Source organism: Podospora pseudoanserina, chromosome 1 (genome assembly GCF_035222485.1).
Source record: "Podospora pseudoanserina strain CBS 124.78 chromosome 1, whole genome shotgun sequence".
Taxonomy (NCBI): domain Eukaryota; kingdom Fungi; phylum Ascomycota; class Sordariomycetes; order Sordariales; family Podosporaceae; genus Podospora; species Podospora pseudoanserina.
In genome coordinates this window covers 2,510,120-2,523,832 of record NC_085920.1, presented here as the reverse complement: position 1 = coordinate 2,523,832, position 13,713 = coordinate 2,510,120, and the positions used below count along the sequence as shown (strand labels likewise).

The 13,713-nt window shown below is 51.7% G+C and overlaps 5 protein-coding genes across 5 annotated transcripts; 1 reads left to right on the top strand and 4 right to left on the bottom strand.

Annotated features, from left to right (window-relative positions):
• Positions 1-2,886: 2,886 nt before the first annotated feature.
• On the bottom strand, positions 2,887-4,673 carry QC764_107120 (uncharacterized protein). The gene is made up of 2 exons (XM_062941968.1): positions 3,393-4,673; positions 2,887-3,335 (listed from the first exon to the last, which is right to left on the bottom strand). The coding sequence occupies exons 1-2, from the start codon at positions 3,570-3,572 to the stop codon at positions 2,979-2,981; spliced, it is 537 nt and encodes a 178-aa protein (XP_062804879.1). The 5' UTR covers positions 3,573-4,673; the 3' UTR covers positions 2,887-2,978.
• Positions 4,674-4,833: 160 nt separating this feature from the next.
• Positions 4,834-7,667, bottom strand: QC764_106962 (uncharacterized protein; the record flags this gene model as incomplete). The annotated part of the gene is made up of 3 exons (XM_062941951.1): positions 4,834-6,230; positions 6,282-7,356; positions 7,410-7,667. The coding sequence occupies 3 exons, from the start codon at positions 7,665-7,667 to the stop codon at positions 5,899-5,901; spliced, it is 1,665 nt and encodes a 554-aa protein (XP_062804877.1). The 3' UTR covers positions 4,834-5,898.
• Positions 4,858-5,820, top strand: QC764_107110 (uncharacterized protein; the record flags this gene model as incomplete). The annotated part of the gene is made up of 1 exon (XM_062941967.1): positions 4,858-5,820. One exon carries the CDS (start codon positions 4,858-4,860, stop codon positions 5,818-5,820), a length of 963 nt encoding a protein of 320 aa, XP_062804878.1.
• An 894-nt stretch (positions 7,668-8,561) lies between the features above and the next one.
• CCP1 (heme peroxidase) lies at positions 8,562-10,317 on the bottom strand (the record flags this gene model as incomplete). Its single annotated transcript, XM_062941950.1, has 3 exons — positions 9,855-10,317; positions 9,203-9,683; positions 8,562-9,148 (listed from the first exon to the last, which is right to left on the bottom strand). Exons 2-3 carry the CDS (start codon positions 9,681-9,683, stop codon positions 8,562-8,564), a joined length of 1,068 nt encoding a protein of 355 aa, XP_062804876.1. The 5' UTR covers positions 9,855-10,317.
• Positions 10,318-10,765: 448 nt separating this feature from the next.
• QC764_106950 (uncharacterized protein) lies at positions 10,766-13,604 on the bottom strand. The gene is made up of 6 exons (XM_062941949.1): positions 13,295-13,604; positions 12,921-13,232; positions 12,771-12,851; positions 12,666-12,709; positions 11,303-12,505; positions 10,766-11,248 (listed from the first exon to the last, which is right to left on the bottom strand). Exons 1-6 carry the CDS (start codon positions 13,364-13,366, stop codon positions 11,080-11,082), a joined length of 1,881 nt encoding a protein of 626 aa, XP_062804875.1. The 5' UTR covers positions 13,367-13,604; the 3' UTR covers positions 10,766-11,079.
• Positions 13,605-13,713: the final 109 nt, after the last annotated feature.

The following is a 13,713-nucleotide window of genomic DNA, read 5'->3' as shown; positions in this document are numbered from 1 at the left end:
AGAAAAGCGTCTGGCCCCCCTCGACACTGCGGCATTCAACATCTATGTTCTCTTTAGAATGAGACTGAGAAGGTCATATTTGTGTTCTTCAAGCAAGCGTAGAAGGGCAATGTTGTCTAGCCATATACCAGTCTTGAGCAGTCGACCAAGAACTTCGGGACCCTTGAACTTTTCCAAAATAACTGCTTGACGGAGCATGTTATTCAAGAGTTGCCCGCTGCAAAAAAAAAAGGTCGTTTTGCAGCAATCGCTCAGAGTTGATAGTTGAATTCTTCATAACGCCATGGAATCTTGCCAACAAGTTTCATCGCAGAATCGCTGTCTCCATGGACAATAGATTGCATGAGGGACTTGGTGAATTTCCTTTCATCGGTGGCGGCCTGGGCAACGGGATTGTGCTTGTGTCTTATGGCCCATCGTACCAACGTGTTGTTCTTCTCGAGGATTACTTGCTTATGCGCAACCGAGATCAAGAGTCGCATATTTTCCAAGTTGTTTGTTTCAATGTATCTTGAGTGGCGTTCCCAGTGTTCTTTCGCATAGCCGTAGAATGGCCATTTTTCTACATATGTTGATGACTGTTGACTAGTGGCGAAAAGGACTTGGCCCATATCAAATCCAGGCTGTTTTCGTAGCTGCAGCAATTTTACTGCAGCATCACGGACGCTGAGTGGAATGTCCATTGTCCGGATGATATTTGCTAATGCGGCTGGTATCTGGGGTGCAACCCTGACCGAGGTAGAACTATCGAACACATCATAAGAAAGATATGTTATAACAATCTCGCCCACTGCTTTTTCCGCCCCTTCTCGTGTAATGATTGGTCGTGCTGCACCTTCATATTCGCCAAACAAAACCTGAACGACGCTTTGGTGGACAGTACGTATCGTTAGCGATTCTTCATCGACCATAACGAGACTCCCACAACTTGCTAGTACGGCATAGATATCGCTGATGAGCTCTTCCGAATTCCAGACGCGGTTTCCAGGTACAATACTTAGAGCCTCTCGAAGCTCCTCTGCCGTCAAAGGTCGGTATACCGTTGTTAAAACTATGAGCACCTGGTTTTGATAACCCTTGCTGTTTTCCGTTGCGTTTCTAAGGATTCGCGAGAATGTCCCGTTGAGGTCCTTGGGTAGATTTTTCAAGGCGCGACGGATGTCGGCATCTGTCTGATTCTCTTGTTGGCATAAATCTGAGATCTGGAGTGCCACCCAAAGAAATATCCCCTGTGCGCCTTCCAAGAGAGCATCGGCAATCTCTAGTACTAGGGTGGGATCTGTTAACCTCAGCCTGCTCGACTTGATGAGCCTTTCCAACTCGTCATCTATGAAGTTGGCGATATCAGCAGCATTCTTGTGAACGGAGAGTCGGTGCAGATTCAAAAGCTGGGCTGCGCGTGCTGGAAAGAAAGTGTCCAGCTCCAGCCTATCTGAAAGACATATACGCAAAGTAAATCTCTTCTGAAGTGTCTGTAGTTGGTCGTGGACAGTGGCCTTCTCTTTCTCGGTGCATTCGTCCAAACCATCAAGGATTATAAAGGCTTCCAAGCCTGCCGGGAAACAGTCCTGAAGCATTCGATATCCCTCGTCAACGGCTAAACTCGATTTTGGCGAGCAATCTTCAACTAGCTGGCGCTCAATCTCGGTAAAGTCGGCGACACGGGTCAGAAGCTGTCGAACGATCGATCCGATAATCGTTTGAACTTTCAAGCTTTCGTCTATATTGTGTCGACAGAAGAAATAGACGATAGAACACTTCGCACTGCCCACGTGTAGGCCTAGATCTGCAACCATATTGGCCGGCAGAACTGACTTTCCAGATCCTAGTTTTCCCTGGAATATTAGGGTTGCAGACTGTCGTGCGGTTTTTCAGCTGTGATACTCCGCGCTGCCCTGAAGAAGACTTGTGTTGCCCGCTTTTCGTAGCTCTTTCCAAGTGGACTGATAATCGTAAGTCGAACAATAGTTGAGGACTTTGAACTTTGCTTTCTCTGCTCGACGAGTCTTTCCTGACCTCATGATGGCCTTCAAACTCAATCCTTGCTCTTCGACGCTTTTATTCGTGAGGAGCCAGACTTCCGCTTTAATTGAGACAGCCCAGTGGTCAAGCTGGTCTCGAAACGAAGTCATCTCTTGGTCACTCAAGAAGGCTTTCAACTGTTGAAAGATAGATTGTTTCGTGAACATCACGAGTTGGTGACACAGACGGACGACAACGGTAAAGTATTTGCACATGTTTGACCGGAGCGACCGGGATTGCGGGTAGAGCAAAGCCATCTCTTGATAACGTGGCGCAGCACGGCCAGCATCCATCAATAACTTAGAGAGCCTCTCGACACACGCAGAGAAATTCGCCGTCACAGCTGAGTTAGTAGTCAGTCATCATTCTGAAAAGATCACCATACAAAGTTCCTACAAGCAAGCTGAATCATACCAGTGACCATACTCTCTTCCGCTTTCGATAATGCAATCCCCGCTCACACGAGAAACATAATAGTCTTATTGTTGAAGGAAGGTATTTTGGAAGCACCCAGGATAACACGATGATTTCACAGATGCTAGCGGTCTGGAATCGACAATAGAATTCCTTACCTTGCTCACCAATCAGCTGCTGCGAGTGAGAGCCTTGTGGTGTTTCTCGGCGGCTAATGCAGCCAACAGCATGGAAAGAGGTTTGGGGGATTTCGCATGCCTCGCAAAAGGTATGTGGCTTGACCTTACCCGTTTAGTAACGTGCGCTCGCGAACATAACACTGGCAAGAGAAGAGGATGCTGTAACACGGATGTATGGCCTTCTATCACTGCATCATTTAATTCATGGGTTGTGCACCTCAGCACGTACCTACTTGTCTTGGTTGACCTATAAATTTCAACAACAGAAGCAAGAAGGTGCAGCTATCTGTGCGCAGATTTGACAGGGAGATGGAAAGAATATGTGCATCATTTCAAATTATATACAACCACTGGAACAACTCCTTAAGGCTGGCTAGTACCCTGAAAGTTAACAGTAGTGCTCAGCTGGCCAGCGTTCTTCTGATCAGTCTCAACATTCTTGTTCAACTTCTTGGTGACATCAGCAAGCTTCGCTGCAGTGTCCTTGCCCTGAGCAGCCTCAATCTGAGCAATCATAACCTGGAGCTGCAGCTTCAGAACCTTGTTCTTGATCTTGCCGTTCTGGAGAGCCCTGCCGGTAGTGGTCTTCTCACCGCCCGCCGCCTCAATGGCCTCGTTGAAGCCACCGGCCTTGGTCTCGGCGTTTTCGGCCGTCTTGCGAGCAGCCTTGAGGATGGCGAGATCCTCGGCGTCAACGGAGCCGGGATTATTCAGATTGATCTAATCAATAGTTAGTACATGACGAGGAAGTTGAGCACTAAGCATAGGTAAACTTACGGGAAACTTGGCATTGACCTCGGCGAGGGCATTGCCAGCGACACCGCCGGAGACTTGGAACTGAGAGTAGTTCTGGACCTGAAGAATACCTCTCTTCTCGACGTTGCGGCTAGCAGTACCAGTGGGGAGAGCCAAAGAGGTGGCGAGGAGGGAGAAAAGGAAGGTGGCCTTGAAGAACATGTTGACAAATTTGGTAATTTTGAAGAGGGAGTGTTGGGAGAGTAGCTGGCTGTAAATAAAATGGAATGAATGCGTAAAGTTGAGGTTAAGACAGCACAGCTGTGTAAGAAGTGAAAAAAGTAATGAACAGAGACGAGAAGAAAGTTGTTGTCGCTGCTGAAGAGAGAAAAAGAATATTGATCTTTGCTGGCTGACCACTTGGTCTTATATAGCGAACTACTTGAAGACTCAAAACCCCTTTCCAAGCCAGTGTGTCATTGAAAGTGGTGTAAACTACCATACCTCATCATCCCAGTAACGAACGATTCCACTCAAATGGAAAACAGCCTCGTATCATCAAGGCAGGGGTCGAAGTTGGCGCCAGCTCAAAACATGGGGTTATTCCCATGTTAACGTGATCGGGTTTTCGGAGTCTATGAGAATCCCACAACGAACCACCAGAAGATCTCCATTGCCCAGTCGAGAAGTCATAGCCAAGCGTTGTTTTGAACAGTGTCGCATCTGATCTGCCTCAGCCCCTACCCCTTTCCCCAACGCCATCCCATGTGTCGGGACGACGCTAAGCTCAGTTAAAGGCATCACTGGATGGTGTTGATTGCACTGAGTCCAAGCCCAGTTTGTTCAATGTTGAACCTGTCACCAGTTGTAAAGATCTCCATGTTCGCCATAGTGAAGCATGTGAGGTTCTTCAGCATGAACCAACTCCGCCTGTTGCCAAACCTCTAACTGCAAGCCAAAATATCAACGGGAGAGACAGCGATCTGTTGCTCAACCGAGCGATCATCTCGCAAGAGAGTACCATTACCGTTGAAATCTCCGGCTATTGTTCCCATCCCGGCGGTTCTCGAAACATCAGACGGAGGTTGACACGAAGCTTGGGACAGGCGCTCGGTTGGGGATGCCTGTCGACTGCGACCTGGTGAAACCTGGTGTCGAAAGTCAAGATCCACCAGCCCTGTGTTTCAGAGCCTCTGACATTCGGCCTTGGTATTATGTAAACAATTCCACGTCTGAGTTCACAAGGTTGACGGACATGACGCCGTGAATCTATAACAAACTAGGATTCATGAATCGTGAGAATGGGAGAAGGATGAAAGTGAGTGACGGAAAATAAAGAGCAAGAAAGATGTGATTCTCTTGACATTGAACATCACAACCGTGTCAAAACCAGGGTTAGGGTTATATACTAATCCCCGCCAAGATAGACCCTGACGTCAATTAAACATTTTTTGAACCTCGCCGTCGTCCCTCACAGTAAACACCACCACCAACCACAACACCCACCATGGCGTCCCTCCGCCCCCCCATGCTCCGTCACCTCCTCTCCAGCGCGGCCCGAACCCTCCGCGCCTCCCACCAACGCCGCTGGGCCCAAGTCCACGACATCCGCCTCCTAGTCACAACCCAACAACCCCTCAACACCCTCGAAAAATACCGCGAAAAGCTCGCCCGCAAGGCCCAAGAAGAAGGCCACGAGACAATCGACTCCCTCAAAGCCGCCTACGCGGAGAAGATCCAAAAACTCCGCAAAGAAGCCGACGTTGTCGTACCCCCAACGCCCCCACCATCACCACAATCCCCATTATCACAACCAAACTCACCTGCACAATCACCACCACCCCCACCACCGCGAACCCCCTCTAAAAAACTCGACTCCTCCGGCATAAAACCCCTCTCCTCCGTCCTCGACCTCCCCAAAGTCTCCTCCCTCCCAGAAAAAGAACTCACCGCCATCTGGCGCTTTCACCACGCCTCCAAACCAAACTCCCTCTGCGCGGTGATCCCTTCAGGGACTTACTCCCAGCTCGAAGCCACCGCGCGCCAAAACCCTCACTTTGTCCTCCCCGTACCGCACCCTGACCAAGGCGCAGAAATCCACTTTGTGCAATGGACTTGGGATCCCGCGACCAATTCTTCGACTGTGTTGTTCACCCAACTAGCTGAATACAAAGCCAGGGGGGAGTTTGCCTCGCCGCATACCACCGTGACGCACTATAAGGATTTGGCAAAGGATAAGGGGGTGGTGTTGATGCAGGGGACGGTCATGGAGGATAGGGGGGTTAAAGTGCAGGATGCGCAGTTTTTGGTGATGTGCTTGCAGAGGTTTTATGGGGGTTGGGATGGGGCGGGCGGCCAGGCGGGGATGGAGAGGGCGGAGGAGAGGAGGAGGTTGCTGGAGTGGTTTGGGAGGGGGGATGAGAGGTTTAGTGTGGAGAAGTTGTTGGAGGAGGCGGAGAGGATGGGCTAGGGAGACTTGATGTGAGGATTATAAATATGAGGGAACGATTTGTATAAATATTTGTGTATATTAGATTCTGTGAAGAGATCACAACTTTGAGCCCGATCGTCGGGCATCCTTTTTGGCCTGATCTCTCATGATCCGCCTGAGGACCTTGCCGCTGGGTGACTTGGGGACCTGGTCGACGAAATGGACGCCTCCTCGGAGTTTCTTGTGGGGAGCGACTTGTTTTGTTACATGGTCGACCAATTCCTGACTCTTGGTTGGAATGCGACCAACCCCTTCCCTGACAACAACATATGCTCTCGGCACCTCTGTAGCTAGGCTCTTGTCTTCGAAACCAATGACGCAAGCATCCAACACATCGGGATGAGTGAGTAGTATCCCTTCCAACTCTGCCGGCGGGACAGGATATCCATCTGTTCATCGTCAGCCTTGTCACCAATACAAAACCAGCATACTCAACTTACTATACTTGATCAACTCCTTCACCCTCTCCACCACCCAAAAATTCCCCTCCCCATCCACCTTCACCACATCCCCCGTCTTAAACCACCCCTTCCCACCCCTATCATCCACACCAAAAACCCCCTCCTGTCCCTCCTTTTTCCAATAACCCCCAAACACATTCGGCCCCCTCAACCACAACTCCCCTTCCCCCCCCGTCTCAGCCACCTCCCTCCCATCCTCCCCAACCAACATCCCCTCCATATTCGGCATCAACCTCCCCACAGACCCCATCCTCCTTTCCCAATCCCCAATCTCCTGGCAACAAACCACCGCGTTCGTCTCACTCAACCCATACCCCTGCTTCACCGGCACCTTCACCCTCTCCCAAACCTTTCTGATCAGCTCCCTCCCCAACGGCGCAGCCCCCGAGTGCAAGACTCTCAAGCTGGAAAGATCATATTTCCCAACGTCGGGGTGCTGTGAAAAGGCGAGGATCACCGGTGGGGGGACGTACATGAAGCTGACTTTATACCGCTCAATAGCCTTCAACACTTGGAGCATATCAAATCGGGGGAGGATCACCAGCCGCCAACCAGAGAGGATTGATAACAGCACGCAGCATGTCAAGCCGTAGATGTGGAAGAATGGCAAGATGGCCAGCTGAACAGACGTCTCCCAGGGGAACTGCCTGCCCTCGGTGGAGGAGGCTTGTAATAGATTGGAGAGGGTGTTGAAGTGGGTTATTGGGACGCCTTTGGGCAGACCAGTCGTGCCGGAGGAGTAGACCAGGAATGCGAGGTCTGTTTTTGGGGAGATAGGGACGGGGGGTTGGGGATTGGTACGGGATACAAACAGGGAGGTGTAGTGCTGGAATTGGGGGTGGGATCTCTCCGGTCCTAAAAGCAAGATCCGATCAAGGGGGAGGTTAGATTTGTTGACGGCTTCGATTGCAGTCGATAGACAGGTGGGGTGGGTGATGAGGGCTTTGGCGTTGGAGTCGGTGAGCTGGAAGGCGAGCTCGTGTGGGGTGTAGAGGGGGTTGGAGGGGGAGATGGTGGCGCCGGTGTAGAGAGCGCCGAGGGTTGTTATGGGGGTCTGTATACCTATTAGTATATAGGGGGTCATGGTATGGGATGGGAAAGGCAGACGTCGATAGAATTGGGGGTATAGAACGCCAACACATCCCCCTTCTTCCACTGCCACTTCTCAACCAGCCCATTCCCAAACGCCAGTGCTGCATCCCGCAGAGCAGACCAGGTGTATGACTGCCCGGTTACAGGACATGTCAATATCTCCTTCGTAGGGGGAAACTCTCGTTTGTAAGGGGAATCATCGCTGAAAAGGAGGGCCCACAGATCAACATTCTCCGAGATATTGATAGAGGGGTAGGTTGACTTGAAGGGCATGGTGGGATATCAGAGCAGATGGGACTAACAACTCAACAAAGAAATGTGATGAGATAAAATGAAACGAGTTGATCAAGTGAAATAAACATCCAGATCATTTCAGACAGGAGTGAGTATCGAAAGAGTCAAAAGAGTGCAATCAGATGAACTACATTCCAGAAGATTATCGTGTAAACCGCCAGCGTGTAAGTGCCACCCCAACCAATCCCAACTCGGGTTAAGCTCATGGCTGGCGTCGGCTCTCCGCACCGGGCCCGGGCGGCTGGTTGACGTCTGCCGATCAACCCCAACCATTCCGTGAGGAGAAAGACGTCGTTTAGCATCGGCCCCTCGCGCACCAGTCCGTCCCGGCTTCTGCAAGGGGCGGCGGTGCAGTGCGGGGAGAGATGGGTCAGGATACGATCCAAAGTGAACCATTTTCGTGAACCAGAACTGTAGCGTCGGGTAGAATTCCGGCCGTCGCAGACAATAAACAACTGGTGAGAGATGGACTGCATCGAAGTCAAGTTGGCGTGTAAGTGGCTGCTTCTGAGTGGTCGACCATCTGATGGTGAGCCGCGCCGCGGGACCCCTGTGACGTATGCAACCCCTTTCTTCTAAACTCAATTCAACTCAACCACACTGAGACACCCGAGTCTATCAAGAACCACAGTTAACAAGTTCTTTACTTGTACATGCTACAACATAAACAACGCTAGAATGACATATTACAGCGGAATTGCCTCCCGCGCTGGCCTGTGTCTATCACAGGTGAGTACCGGTTCCGTTTTGGTCCCTCTCTATCATCTCTCTATTGGCCTCCTGTTCTTTCCTTCTCATCAAACCTCCCATCATGGGCATGTGGTATCATACATCTCTCCCTTTTCCCCTCGTCATTTGGTATCATAAAGAAATTTAGGCGTTGACGGGCTTGAAGGTCCAGGTCTCAGTGCCCTCCTTGAAGGGAACACCAAGCTCAAAAAGCTTCTTGACGACGGCGGAGAAGTCCTCGAAAAACTTGTCGTTGTCGGCGGCGTAAACCTTGACCCACTCCTTGAACTTCTTGTCCTGGATGATGGCCATGTCGGCGGGAAGCATCATGAGGGTCTGGGTCTTCTTGTCCTCATACTGCTTGGGGCCGTTCCACTTCTTCCACTGCCACTTCTCCTCAAGGAGAAGCTTGTAGTAGTCGTTGGTCAGGACGGTAGGGGAGAAGGTCCAGGGGCCCGAGTAGCCGGAGCGGTCGGTGTGGCAGCGGCCGAGAGCGTGGGCACCGCAGAGAGCGACGATCTCCTGGTCGTTGAAGCCCATGCGGTAGAAGATGTTTCGGAGGTGGTCCTGGGCCTGAGCGGCATCGGGAAGACGGCCATCAGGAGTGCAGGCAGCGACGTCACGGTCCTGGCGGCCGGCACGGTAGGGGATGGTGGGGCCCATCATCTCCTGGATGGCGCAAACACCGGCAAGAATCCAAAGATCGGAGTAGGTGATCCAGGGGAACTTGGCTGTCAAGAGTGTTAGTTCGCTATTCAAGTCTCTCTTCTGTTGTCTCAACTTACCCTTCACAGGCTCAAGGAAGTCACGAGCAGCCTTGAGACCAGCGTTTGCACCGTGGTCACTCTCGGGAGAGAAGCGCATAGTGGCGCCGTTGCTGCCACCAGTGCCGGTCTCCTTATCGTAGGTACCGCTGGCGTGCCAAGCGAGACGGACGAGAACGGGGCCGTAGCTGCCATCATCGTAGTCCTCCTTCTCCTCAAGACGGCTGGCAATCTCGTTGTACACCTTCTGGTAGTCCTCGAACTTGGGGACGAACAGCTTGGGGGCGACGTTGCTGTCGTTGCTGTAGAGGTAGAAAGCACCACCGCCGAGGAGACCGGCACCGGCAAGGCCGTAGAGGAGGCCGTTGCTGGAGCTGCCACCGGTGGGCTTGGCGGAGTAGAAGCGGGCGCTCTGGCGGAAAGCGGCGCGGGGAGCGGCGTTGATAGCCGGGCGAGCAGAGGTGCGCAGAGCGCGGGCGAAGGTGCGAGTAGCAGAGGCCATCTGTGAAAGTCTCAGTTAGTACACCGTTCAGGACCAAATATCGCTATCAAGCGGTGTTGAAATAACGGTTGCTAGCCAGAACGTTGGATGTGGGGGTCGACGATGGACCGGATATCGCGGGGCAACAAGCTGAGATGACATGCTGGCCTAAAATATTGGGAAAGAGCATACCTTGAGTGATTCCAACAACGCTGGCTGACGGATAGGCAAAGGGAGAGAACAAGAAAAGAAGGAAGGAAGCAATTGACAAACGAAGGCGTGATGGAAGAGAGATATGCGTAAATAACCAGAAAGGAGAGGACAACCGGGACGCAGGCTCGGCTCTTACCAATGGATAGAGTAGAATCACATCGAAAATTATATAGCCCAGCCGTGAGTGGTTGACAGCCGTTCCCCAGTGGTCCCCGGAACCCACAGTGGGTCGATCAAAAAACAGTGAGACAAGCCAGGGTCCAAGGAGATAACGGCTTACTCCGATCTAGACGCCGATAGGGAAGGGATCCCGATGCCGCCGCCCTCCGTCCATGATGGAAAAAAGATATGGGGATGGGTCTGCAGTAGTCACGCTTCTCCCACCGCATCAGGGTTATCTGAGGGTAATGGTTTGTCATAGTTTCATGTCGAGGATAATTCCTGGCCTCGCCTGCGGAATCTTGGTTCCGCATCTCTGGGCATTATCTGATGTTTGCCTGCCTTACACAGTGTCTGTCACGAGTCGAGGCCAGACGTGTCATCATCTGAGCTGGCCCAACTGCGTACCAGACGCGAACGCACGTGTCAAGGCAAAGGCGTGGGTATCCCATCAAACGCTCAAAACGTGGGAGGCAAATGCTGTGTCAGCACCTCGGATCTCCGACCACGCCAAGTTTGAGCCTCGCAGCCGTGTAAGTGGCAACCTGGGACTGGAAGGCCTTACTAAGCGCCCTCAACGACGAAAATCTCACGATGCTCCGGCAATCTCGACACCGACCCTTCCAATTACAGGGATATGTACGTGATGCCAAGCTTGAGAGAATTTCCATTTCTTTTCTCTGTGGAACTTGCTCACGAGTTCACTGGGATGTTGGGGCGCAGGTAGTCAAGGCAGGCATATAAAGGCATGGTTGAAATATTGTTATTTATATAAACTACATACAAGTCCCCCAGTCAGGGCAACCTTAAGGCGAGACAACTGTGAGAGAAACTAGGACCCGAATTACCATACCTGCTTTTCCATAGAGACAACCGACCTTCAGACTCTATCCGTCAAAATATCCGCAACGAATCATGAAATGACAACCTGAGCACGCCAGCCAAGGGCACATTTCGGCCGCCTGGATCATCCAAAAAAACCGCCGCCCAAGAACTGCATAATGTGAATTATCTGAAATTACTCTTGCTGTCACGACGCCCTTCTTTAGTTGAAATCCGCCAGTCCTTGGGCATTCTCATCCGGATCCGCATGCAGTTCATAGTAGTTGTAAAAGCGGCCCTCGGCCTTTAGACGACTTGTAGGGTCCAACTCGGGGACCACGCCATTCTCCTTGCCGTCCTTTGCATTGGCAGCCAACGATACTGAGCGAGGCCTGTTGAACTTTATTAGCAACTTGCTTTCATCCATGAGTGCCGCATTAACATACCCAAACATCTGTCGATCGACATCAAGGAAATCCTTCATCGCTTCCTTGCCTCCGCGATTTTGCAGGTAGTTCATGTAAATACGACCAAGCTCCTGTTTGATACTGAGGGAGAGACGGCTCTTGGTGCACATCTGGGTGAACACCCTCTTGACAAGCTCCAAGTGCTTGGTCTCCATCTCGCTGTTGGTGGGCTGCTGGAGCTCAAAGTCAAACCACTGTTGCCAGAAATGTCGACTGTCGGCATAGGCGTCAGCGTCCTTGGAGAAGGCAGCACGAGCTTCGTCAACGGATCCTTTAACCTTCCAAAGCAAAGTAGCCCACTCAGTGACACAGGCCGCCTTGGTGTAGATGCTCACGGTAGGCGAGGCGATTTGAGCCCTCAACACCTCTATCGCGGCGTCCAAACCAGCCTGGCGACGTTCCAGATTAGCCCACGAAACGATCGTCTCGACGCTGTCTGGCAGTATGTCCAGCACAGCTTCATGAATGGCCCGCGCTCTATCGACTCTGTCGTTCACTTCCTCGAAATACGCAAACTGCAGTCGGATACCAGGTCGGCTGATAGGTACGAAGAGCGTAGCGGCGCGAAGGTAGATGTTCCTAACCTCTTCTTCCTTGCCCTCCTGCCCAGCCATCCAGCGCGCATACCGGAACCACATCTCGTCATAAAGAGCACAGGTAACCATACATCTCTCATACAGCACGACGATTCTGTTGTAATCTCCCTCGGCCTCTTCAAAATCGAGATACTTGCGCCAGTTGGCCAGCTGTGAGTGGTCGAGCTCCGTGACGTGAAAGTATGGCCGCTTGATTTCGGCTTCGTATGTCCACCGCTTTGTTGTCTCGGTTTGAGTGTTCTGGAAAGTCAAGTAGAAGAACTGGTCGATCTTGCCCCTGATATCCCGTTCGACCTCCAGCTCAGTCTTCTGCAAACCGAGGTGAACGGCTTCGTCCTCAACTTCTGCGCGATAGCGGGCCAGCTCCTCAGCTGAAACTAGCTCTTCGAGAGGCCGGGTATGAGCAAGTTGGCGGAATCGCTCGTAGTAGCGGGCGTACTGGTGCATCGGGATGTGAATGACACGCTTGAGGATGTCAAAGATCTTGTCGTGCGCCTCTTGTCTGGTTTCATACTCCAGATATTTATCCCAAAAGGGGTGCGACAAAAAATCTAAACCAATGTGGGTAGCCGCCCTCTCGAAAAGCCTAGCATATCAGTTAGAACAATGTAAACAGAATCGAGAAGGGATGGACAGGTTGGGAAGGATGGGCAAATACAGGAAGGGATCTGAAGTGTAGGCGGCGCATTTCCATCCAAATCAACCAAACTGCAACTCGGAGGTATGTGCGAACAGAAAACGGGTACAATGCCACAGCGAACGGAAAGTCATCTGCTGAGCACAGCAGATCCTGGTCAAGTAATGTGAGAGAACGATCTCAGCAGGGAGGAGGCTGCCTTGGTGTTTCTCACCATGTCGAGAGGGTTGAGGGCTCGAAGTATCTTTTGCTTGGTTCGCAGGCGGGCCGCGAGCGGCATCGCATGACAGAATTGCTGCGTGTGAGGAAGGTCTTGGGATCTTGGGATAGGGAAGGAAATGTCCAAGTATACTTACTCTCTTACAAGGTGGGGGATGTGGGTCGTTTCCATCTTGAAAGAGCAATATTCGGTCCAGAGGTCAACCGAGTTGGTGATGCTGGCGCAACCTCTCTCGTAGACAATCTCGGCCGATTCGGGCCCAGCGATGTTGAACTCGAGGTCGGCGTACTTCTTCCAGTAGCCAAACAGGAGGGGGAATTTGAGAAGGAAGCGGTCGTAAGAGTTGCGAAGTGTAGCTAGTGCTTGGGGACTGGAATTCCGGTTGAGACCGCCGTCAAGGCTCTCACATGCGCGGATCAACTTCTCCCAGTTCTCAAAGTTGTCCGTGTCGGCTTCCTGCGTGCGCAATGAAGTTAGATGCATTGCCTTGAAAAGTAGGCGGGTTATTCATTACTTACGACGTCGGCCGTGAGGCGGGCAATCTCCGAATTCTCCTCATCGGTTCCGCCATAATTATTAAAGTCGCCCATCGCTGCGGATGTTGTTGTGTGCGAGGTGATGCAGTAGGGCTGGCGAGGCTTGGTGAATGGAGCAAGTATTTAAACAGCTACTTGCTGAATCTCGGGTTGTTGGGAAAAAGAATAATCGTCCGCAATGATCGAAGGTACTGAACCGTTTGAACCGCGATGATAAAAGGCTTCGTCGGATGGGTGAGTGGAAGAGACAGAGCTGGAATGAAGGGGCTGGAAGATGAAGCAGCAACACAGGCGCAAAAAAGCAGCCAGCACCCCAGAGGCAGATGCACGCATTGGTCCACTTTTTTTGGCGCGTTCCGGCTGGAAGGTGGGGCCGCTCTTCAATGGGGGCGCATGGACCT

Excerpts from the sequence above, each read along its gene's own strand:
- QC764_106950 (XM_062941949.1), bottom strand. The coding sequence starts at position 13,366 with ATGGGCGACTTTAATAATTATGGCGGAACCGATGAGGAGAATTCGGAG. Across the intron at positions 12,852-12,920 it reads CGACCCACATCCCCCACCTT|CAATTCTGTCATGCGATGCC; the intron begins GTAAGAGAGTAA and ends CCTCACACGCAG. Across the intron at positions 11,249-11,302 it reads GTCGATCGACAGATGTTTGG|GCCTCGCTCAGTATCGTTGG; the intron begins GTATGTTAATGC and ends AAAGTTCAACAG.
- QC764_107120 (XM_062941968.1), bottom strand. The coding sequence starts at position 3,572 with ATGTTCTTCAAGGCCACCTTCCTTTTCTCCCTCCTCGCCACCTCTTTG. Across the intron at positions 3,336-3,392 it reads AGGTCAATGCCAAGTTTCCC|ATCAATCTGAATAATCCCGG; the intron begins GTAAGTTTACCT and ends ACTATTGATTAG.